This window comes from Argentina silus, assembly GCF_951799395.1.
Source record: "Argentina silus genome assembly, chromosome: 5".
In the NCBI taxonomy this organism is placed as follows: Eukaryota; Metazoa; Chordata; class Actinopteri; order Argentiniformes; family Argentinidae; genus Argentina; species Argentina silus.
In genome coordinates, this window is record NC_139659.1 from 21,566,007 (window position 1) to 21,576,006 (window position 10,000).

A 10,000-nucleotide genomic window follows, 5' to 3' on the forward strand; every position below is an offset into this window, starting at 1 on the left:
TACAATGAATCATACCAGCATTTTTCTCTGTTAATGGCAGGTTTTTAACCAAAGAAATAGCAGCGGAGCCAAAACTGTGCTCGTTGTAATATGTGTTCAATAGCAAGCACCACGCCTAAACAGGCCAATCAGATAAAACTGTACACAAAATCTGAATGATGGTCAGTCATAGGATTTAATTCTATGACGATGAAATGCAATAATCAAGGTTTTGATTTTGAAAGTATCAAATTACTTTTACTTCAGTACTTTTTATTAAGCTACTTTTTTTGCTCTTACTTAAGTTGTTTCCTTGGCTCGAACATTTACTTTTACTTGAGTAAAAGTTCACTGAATTAACAGTACTTGAGTAGGATATTTCAGTACTCTTTCCACCCCTGCTGCTAGCCAACTAACTAGCAGACTAGCCAAGTCCTGCAGTATGATTGCTAGCCAGCTAATTAGCTAACTAGCTCTGTGGTGCATGTCTGAGAGATGCTTTATGTACAGTATTATAGGTTGGATGGTGAGATATTGTATATATGTAGCGGAGGTGACTACTAAGCCCAGATATAGCCCTCATACCATGAAGACGTCCTCTTGGTGTAACAGTTCATGTTTGTGTCATCCATGCTAGAGGTCCCCGGTTCAAACCCCACCAGTTACGTACGGATTACACTGAGACAACCTGTTTGGTCTTCAACAGATTCACTCTCTACAAGCCCTGCCAATATCTGACTCAGAATGGATAAGAGAAATACATCCTGTAAACCATACACACAGGATACAAACTCCAGCCTGCAGCCATCACTAAGACATGAAACATCTGATCATCTACAACACGTACATGTCCTACAGAAAACATAACTCCTAGATACAGACACTATTACTCAACAGATTTGTCTCACAGACTCATTCCTGACGGGTGCTTTTAGATTATATTGTCTCCCAAATCTCCCTCCCTATTTCCTCTATGTCTCTGTGGCCGGGGAGGCTGGTGGAGGTAGAAATCGGAGGATGGGCATTACAATGAGCCCGTCCTCCGATTTCTGCCTCCATGAAGCAATGCATTGGCCATGCATTCTAAGTAGGCTAGTAGTATGCTAGTGTGGTCATTGACATAGCCTCTGTTTACATCGTTGCATTGAAGCTCCCTTATGGGCCCTAGTCTCTTTACCTCAGAGCCATGATTCTGGCAGGCTAGACTACATACTGTAGGTCCAGCATCGTATTAGCTACGATGTTTAAGTCTAAGGTATTAGCTTTGTCATAGACCCTATCATAGCGATGCTACCTCATTGTCTCTATCATAGCTCTGCTACCTCATAGACCCTATCATAGCTCTGCTACCTCATTGTCTCTATCATAGCTCTGCTACCTCATAGACCCTATCATAGCGATGCTACCTCATAGACCCTATCATAGCGATGCTACCTCATAGACCCTATCATAGCGATGCTACCTCATAGACCCTATCATAGCTCTGCTACCTCATAGACCCTACCATAGCGATGCTACCTCATAGACCCTATCATAGCGATGCTACCTCATAGACCCTATCATAGCTCTGCTACCTCATAGACCCTATCATAGCTCTGCTACCTCATTGTCTCTATCATAGCGATGCTACCTCATTGTCTCTATCAGAGCTCTGCTACCTCATAGACCCTATCATAGCGATGCGACCTCATACCCCCGATGATAGCCACGCTACCTCATAGGCCCCCGATAGCGACACTACCTCATAGCCTCGTAGTCCCTGTTCAGCCTGCTACCCCGATGCAGCAGTACAGTGTCTAATGGAAACTCTCCTCTCTCAGCCAGCTCCAGTGTGTCTCAGCCAGCTCTGCGATCACAGATCAGAGATAAAGGCACTGTTAATGTGTTTAAGGCGCTCTACTGGGGCCGGGGGGGGGGCGACCGGGAAGGTAGGGAGGGGATGGGGATGGGGGGGGGTGGGTGGGCGGAGGGCACACTACTACGGACATCAAAATAGCACAGGGGAAAGTTTCAATCATGAATGGAGCTTTTTGAAGGGGAGGTCGAACCCTATATGACATCTGGGACTTGTATGCTTCAGAACACTTGCTGAGAAAGGAAGGAGAGGGAGAGAGAGAGAGGGTTAGAGGGGGGGAGAGAGTGAGAGAGAGAGGGGGGGGGAGAGCGGGAGAGGGGGGTGGGAAGGGGGAAGGGAGGTGTAATTTGTCTTGTTTTGTTCTGCTGACCTTACTGGGACTCCATTAGTGGGTGTAATGGAGGAGATTTGGCCCACGGGGCTATTAGAGGGAGACGGACATCTGAACCAGGAACAAATCTCTAGATCTGCCCTGTACGAGAGGAAGAGGGAGGGAGGGAGAGAGAGAGAGAGAGAGAGAGAGGGGGGGGGGGGGGGGGTAGAGAGAGAGAGAGAGAGAGAGAGGGGCGTAGAGAGAGAGAGGGAGAGAGAAAGAGAGGGGTAGAGAGAGAGAGAGAGAGAGGGGGGGGTAGAGAGAGAGAGAGAGGGGGGGGTAGAGAGAGAGAGAGAGAGAGAGAGAGAGAGAGAGAGAGAGAGAGAGAGAGAGGGAGAGAGAGAGGGGCGTAGAGAGAGAGAGGGAGAGAGAAAGAGAGGGGTAGAGAGAGAGAGAGAGAGAGAGAAAGGGGGGTAGAGAGAGAGAGAGAACTTTTGTCATATCCAAACATCCATACTCTGATGAATGATACATGTCATTGTTGTATTGTTTTCTGTGGATGTTGAATTTAACTGTTCAATGTTTTCCACCCAAGATAACACAGAAATGATGAAATAGACATTGTCGTCAAACAATATACTTTCTCTTTCGGATGACTTGGATAAAGTGCATTGTACACAGTCACTAACACAACGCTTTGTTCAATGTGCTGTACACAGAGTGGGCGAGGTTAGCAACACAATATGCTATTCTAACTCCTGTATGGCCTCTCCATGCAGGGTGGTAATCTGTTTTAATAAAGGCTTTACAAATGGGATCACAAAAAGAGTCTCATGGTTTACTTTGGATTATGGGTTTAGTTTTATGACTTTCCTGATCGGAGTCCTGAAACCCGTAGCCTCTCTCACAGTTGATTCCCTGTAACCATAGCTAAATCTTCATAGTGTACACAGTGCATTGATGTAGCGTAGCGCTAACCAAACTGGCGCGTTGCTGCGTTGATGACTGATCTATTTGTATATCCTCAGATCAAAGCCCTGCTAAAGCCTGTTATGATCTCATACAGCTTTCCAAACCGGGTGTGGAATCGGCCGTCCAACTGTTATTACAACATTTGGTGGAGTGAAAGTAAATCTTGATTAATCCGCTATGACCTCACTGTTTGATGGATTACAAGAGTAAGTCATTTTAATAAAGGGGGGGGGGGGGGGGGGGCGGGGTGAGGGTGTGTGTGTGTGTGTATGGGGGGGGGGGGGTGTACTGTAACAAAAGCTTTATAATTCAAACATCACTGCGTTAGACCGCGTTTCGAATCTGCCTGTTGTGTGTATGACAAGATTTGTAGCTCGACAGTTCATTTCTACGCAGAGAGTATCAATGTTGTCTCAACTACGTTGCCACAGTGGAAATGAAGACAGCAGCGTTTGATACGAACAATGCCATATCGGAAAAACACGTCAACCGCAACGTGTGATATGATGTCCTAGCTCCATTGTGGCCTGATGAAAACCACGAGTCAACAAAAAATAAACATATTGTCAAGGGGAGGCTGCTGGAGGTAGAAATCGAAAAGCGGGCTCATTGTAATGCATGGAACGAAATGAGGAATGGTATCAAACACATGTGTGTCCACCAACCTCCCCTGAGGGGAGTGGACTAGTGATTGTGAAAAAGTAATGTGTTACTTACAGTTGTATCGCTAACTCCACAGAGGACACTCTCCATATGAGCAAAACTTTAATACTTTTACAGTCGTTGTGTACAAGCAAGGCATTTTGTGGTTGGTGGCCATCTTGTGATATGTCACATATTTGGTCACACTTAACCATGGGTTGCTCTTATACCAGGGGAGGCTGGTGGAGGTAGAAATCGTAGGACAGGCTCATTGAAATGCATGGAATGGAATGAGGAATGGAATCAAACACACGTGAGCCTGTCCTTTCGATTTCTACCTCCACCAGCCTCCCCTGTCTCACACCTGTGTCGAAACACTGTCATTACTTTCATAACAACATAGCATCAACATGTTACAGATGACTAGGACCACTGTTGGTCGTGCACAACCTTAAGAGCCCTCTGGAGAAGACTCCTGCTAGCTTCCACTCTTCCACGGCGCTGACATCATCAAAACTGGCCCGTCAGAACCAAACATGACAGTGAGACTGGCAGAGCCGCAACCCAGCGGACCTTCATTGATTATCTCCACCCACCCCCACCAGCCAAATAGATTACTTGTGTTGTTCTATCACAGGACCTCCTGTTGAAATGTGTCAGCCGTACCTCCAAGAAGCAACAGCGGCGAGGGACGGATCGAGTGTATTCAAAATATCAAAACACCATAATCAACTTTGCATTACCGCTGATATCGGATATGCCAACAAGCGTGATGCCAGCTGAGATCATAGATCATACGGCGTGCCTTGGCAAGGGTGAGAAGAGGACATATCGACTCTTGACTCAAACCATCCCTCTTTGGAAGGGGGGGTAGATCATATTGCACTAGGTCAGTGGAATAAATATCGGTTGAACGTTCTCTACCGTGTTTTGGTCCACTCTTTGTCATGGCCTAGAGCCGGGACATGACAGCTTCGTACAAACCCCACGCTGGAGTACCTGGATGGGACCAACTCAACGGACCTTGACCCGAGTTCTGGCAGGGCTTGTAGGATCATATTGAAAACATATCAGTGGGTTTACTGAGACCGTTGTGATCTGTTATTATGTTGTTTGAACGGAAAGATCCAGGGGAGGGTTGAAACCCCTGGCAGTGTTGATCTCCCAGGAGGGGGTCTCTCTCTACCCTGGCAGTGTTGGTCTCTCTCTACCCAGGCAGTGGTGGTCTCTCTCTACACTGGAAGTGTTGGTCTCTCTCTACCCTGGCAGTGTTGGTCTCTCTACCCTGGCAGTGTTGGTCTCTCTCTACCCTGGCAGTGGTGGTCTCTCTCTACCCTGGCAGTGTCAGTCTCTCTACCCTGGCAGTGTTGGTCTCTCTCTACCCTGGCAGTGTTGGTCTCTCTACCCTGGCAGTGTTGGTCTCTCTCTACCCTGGCAGTGTTGGTCTCTCTCTACACTGACAGTGTTGGTCTCTCTCTACCCTGGCAGTGTTGGAGGGGGTCTCTCTCTACCCTAGTAGTGTTGGTCTCTCTCTACCCTGGCAGTGTTGGTCTCTCTCTACCCTGACAGTGGTGGTCTCTCTACCCTGGCAGTGTTGGTCTCTCTCTACCCTGGCAGTGTTGGAGGGGGTCTCTCTCTACCCTAGTAGTGTTGGTCTCTCTCTACCCTGGCAGTGTTGGAGGGGGTCTCTCTCTACCCTAGTAGTGTTGGTCTCTCTCTACCCTAGTAGTGTTGGTCTCTCTCTACCCTAGTAGTGTTGGTCTCTCTCTACCCTGGCAGTGTTGGAGGGGGGACTGTAGTCTCTCCCTACACTGGCAGGCAGTTACAGACAGATGTGACTGTAGGACATTGCAGAAAATGTTTCTGTTGATCAGTGGAGGCTGGTGGAGATAGAAATCGGAGGACAGGCTCATTGTAATGCATGGTACGGAATGAGGAATGAGGAACATGTGTTTGATACCATTCCTCATTCCATTCCATGAACCCGTCCTCCAATTTCTACCTCCACCAGCCTCCCATGATATTAATAGATACCAAGCGGAAAATGTGAACAAAAGTCACAATACTGTACAACTTAGAGGTAGGATATAATAGGATCTCTCTGAAATGTTTTATTGACATTTAGAACACTGTAGAACATGAGAACATAGAATAGAAGTCATGTTTATAGAACACAAGATCAAAACAATGGCATACTGTACATACAGGTCATAGTGTGGTCACATGAGAGAATCAACAATGTATTTTTCATGAGAATATTTGTGAAACATACAGGATAGCAGACCAGCCTGTGTCATCAGCTGGATACGGTTGTCATCAGTAATAAACCGCACACGCACACATCATGTTAGATTACCTTTATTTGCTTTAATATAACCCAAACACAGGTGCTCAGGACACAACAATAAAGCAGAATAAAACAAGTGAAAAAGAAAGACTTGGTGTGACACATTAATATTGTAATTACAAGAATGCAGAACATACAGTACAGTAACTTCAATAAAGTATCTCATGACGCTCCAGTTAAGTCAGTAGTGACAACGACGCACACACACACACACACACACACACACACACACACACACACACACACACACACACACACACACACACACACACACACACACACACACACACACGCAAACACTGGGCCAATTCAGTGCAACATGTGTGAGTACTGTATATTGTGCCTTGCTAGTGTTACCGCAGTATTTAGAGCGTGCAGTCTGACTGCTCGAGTGTGCTCTCTACCGCTCACCGCGCGCTGCGCTGTCTATACATCAAAATACACGTCCTCTATACAAATCTCTCTCTCTCTCTCTCTCTCTTTCACTCTCCCCCCTCTCGCTCTCTCCCTCTCTACTCCACTCATCTAAGCCCTGCTATTCCTATGCTGACTTTTTCATTTTTACACTGCCGGCTTCGCAGTCATTCATTTGGAAAGTGTTCCATGAGAGAGAAGCGAGAGAGAGTCGCATTTACCGGGAGATGGATCCTACAAACAACCACTGCAAAGACAACACAGAGGCTGACTTCTGTGCATGGAGAGCTACTTTCTAACAACACTGACCTGCTATAGCTGTACAAATTGATTGAATTAACTTTTAACTGTGAATATGCATCTAAAGCGCCTCTGGAGTCTAGTCCATCAGTTGTGCTTTCTCGGAGCGTTTGCCATTGCAGGTATAGGACAAATACTGTACCATTCAACGTTGTGTTATATGTCAACTGAATGCAAATACTCACAAGGCTTGATAACACTGAGTTACGAGTTTTTGTCGTTCAGTTTCACTTTTTTTCCCAATTCGCTGCGTAATTGACAATATTGCACCCGTGATATCGATTACACTCAGTCACTTTATTGGCGCATATAGGATCATCCAAACATTAGTTTTGCTCCAATCTAAATTCCTGTAGCCGGTAGTAGCGGCTAGTCCTTCCGTAGGCCTATTTTCTGCCTTGCTCTCATTCCTTCTGCTTATTCCCCAGATCCACATCCCTTCCAGGATTCCGAGTCCGAAATCGTTTTCCCGGAGGTTTTTCCAGACAACGGTCCACCGGCTCCCGACAAACCAAACAGCCGAGAGAGCGACGCCAGCACTGGGAGCAGCTCTCGGGAGGTCCGCTCCATTTCCAACTGGGACGAGTACGACTCCCCGGAGGAGCTCTACCGCTGGGAGCAGTCAGGACCCGGACCGCAAACAGCCGCTTCCTCAGGGCTCAGACTCAAGATTCCTGCTTTTGGCAGGGAACTGCACCTCCTCTTGAAGAGAGACACGCGGTTTCTGTCCCAGAAATTCATGGTAGAGAGAAGACAGAAAGCACGAAAGGCATCTCCTCCGCGCCCCACGCCAGCGGCGGCCGCTGCCAGCGCGGAGAGAGCGTGCTATTATACCGGGACTGTTCTCAATCACGCACGATCCCTTGCCTCCTTCAGCACCTGCGCAGGACTGGTAAATATATGTCCTACTTAGATATTATATTTATTATTTCATTGTCATATGCCATTGAGGTTTTAGTTGTATGGTGCATGTATTGCTTTTAGACATGGGTCATGGGTGCAACTGTATCTAAAGAATAAACAGCAACATCATTAGCCTAATTACGTGCCTGCATGTATACAAAGATAAACTACATTCAGCTAGGAGACTTTCTCAGTCTAAATATGGGAGAGAGAGAGAGAGAGAGAGGGAGAGAGATGAGAGATGAGAGAGAGTGAGAGATAAAGTGTGTGAGAGAGACAGAGAGACAAGGAGAGAGAGTCTGTGTGCCTCTGTCCATCTCTTTGATTGCGGTGCCCCCCCCCCGGGCCTCAGGCCTCAGGTGTGTATCTTTTGACACCATGAAAGGCAGTAGGCCTCATTCTCATTCTCTCATGTGTTCTTGGCCCACCCTCCTGTATAGCCCCCCTCCCCGCCACCCCCACCCCCCACCCACCCTCAGGCCCAGCCATGAGTCATTAGTCGCCCCCTGAGGTTTTAGGGGTGAGCTCCTGTGGTTCTGGAGGCTTGGACCTAGGCTGGACGGGTTGAGGTTTGGACCACAGAGCCACAGTCTTGTTCACCCAGAGCCTCCCTCTCATACAGAATCAAACACGCAACCAGAGCCCAGCTTGGCAGGAGGAGAATATGTCTTTCTTTCTTTTCCTTAGTTTTTTTATTTCCTTTACTTTTTTTTTGTCTATGAGTCCGTGAGAAAACAAGGTCAAATTAATGAAATATTGCAGTTCATGAGAATTAACTTTAACGATGGCGACGACAAACCGTTTGTGACGCTGCGATATTGGAATTATGTTTTTTTACTTTGCCAAGAAGCTCACCAAAAACGGGCTCCTTTTCAGATTTTCTTCCCATTCATTCATTTCACACAGAAATAGAGAGAACCCAATCTTGCTGTGTACATTCACACACTGCAAATGCATGACACAATCAACAACCCAACTTCCCATTTCATAGATACAATCGGAAGTCAGTTCAACGAGAGGGAACAGAGTTATTGTCTGACCATTAGTGTGTGTGTGTATGTGTGCGTGTGCGTGTGCGTGTGTTTGCATGCGTGCGTGTGTGTGTGTGTGTGTGGCATTTTGCAGAACCAGTGTATATGTTATTCCACTCCATGGCTCCAACCTCACAATCGGCCTTATAATGCACCAGTCAGATGATTGACTCAGATAGCCTGTCTACTGTTTCCAGACCTGCTCTAGGGGAATTGACTACAGCCAGATCTCTGACTCAGATAGCCAGGACACTGTTCCCAGATCAGCCTTTGAGGAATAAACGACAGCCAGATCTTTGACTCAGATCTGGCTGGATACTGTTCCCAGCCCAGCCCTTGTTCAAAGTGAAAGAAGTCCCTTTGAAGGCGGTCTAGGGCTCTAAGACACATCACCATGGCAACATCTGAAGTGACACACACCCCCGGTAGCAGCCGTAGGAATCTAGCACATTGTTAACCTCGGCAGGAGTCAACCAAGGTGCCACATTGTCTCTGTCTATTTATAGAACAAGACAAACGTTACTGTGTTCTACGAGGAGCATCCCCAGGTCTCATGAGCCGGCCCAGGTCGTTTCAAACCGTTACAGGTTAGCGAAGGCTGTGGTTTCTGGTTCATATGACGTCACGTACTGTGTTACGGGCTGTTCAGACTGTGCCTGTTCACCTTATGACTTGTTATTACACGGTAAGATGGTCACAGATATTTGGAAAGTTTCCCAAATGTGTACTGAATCTGAACCCAGAGAAAGAGGACAGTCTTCCCCTGTGTTTCCTCTCTGTGTCTAGAGAGCTTCAATCACACTCCAGTAGTGTTGGACTGACGTGTAAATGGAGTCATGGCTGGAGCGATGGAGAAGCTGTGGGCTGGATGAGTGACAGGCAGTGAACGTAGTGACCCGAACCCTGAGCTCTTGTAATAGGTGTAATTACAGAGCCATAACTCAGCAACAGTAGCACAGCAATAACTCCAGAGGAGAGAGCACACCCAGTAATAACCAATATGCCTCTGCCACTCATATCTGAGGCTGAGTTACAGTCTTAGACTTTAATCTCTTAATAATGTGTTATTTGTATATGCTCCTACTGATGGATTAAACATGCTCACCTACAGTAACTATGAACAAACTGTCCTAGGCCAAGCCCTAACCCTAACCCTAACCCAACCCTTTCCCTTACCCTTACCCTAGCCATAACCCAAACCCAACCCTTTCCATAGCCCTAACCCTCGCCCTAGCCCTAACCCA

At 46.9% G+C, this 10,000-nt stretch overlaps 1 protein-coding gene across 1 annotated transcript in view; it reads left to right on the forward strand.

Moving 5' to 3' along the window:
- Positions 1–6,877: 6,877 nt before the first annotated feature.
- Positions 6,878–10,000, forward strand: part of LOC310805223 (A disintegrin and metalloproteinase with thrombospondin motifs 19-like) — a gene marked incomplete at both ends in the record, with an annotated part of 62,403 nt that continues 59,280 nt past the window's right edge. Inside the window, 2 exon segments of the mRNA XM_083670805.1 lie at positions 6,878–6,944; positions 7,251–7,714. Of these exon segments, the coding sequence (XP_083526931.1) occupies positions 6,878–6,944; positions 7,251–7,714 (531 nt within the window).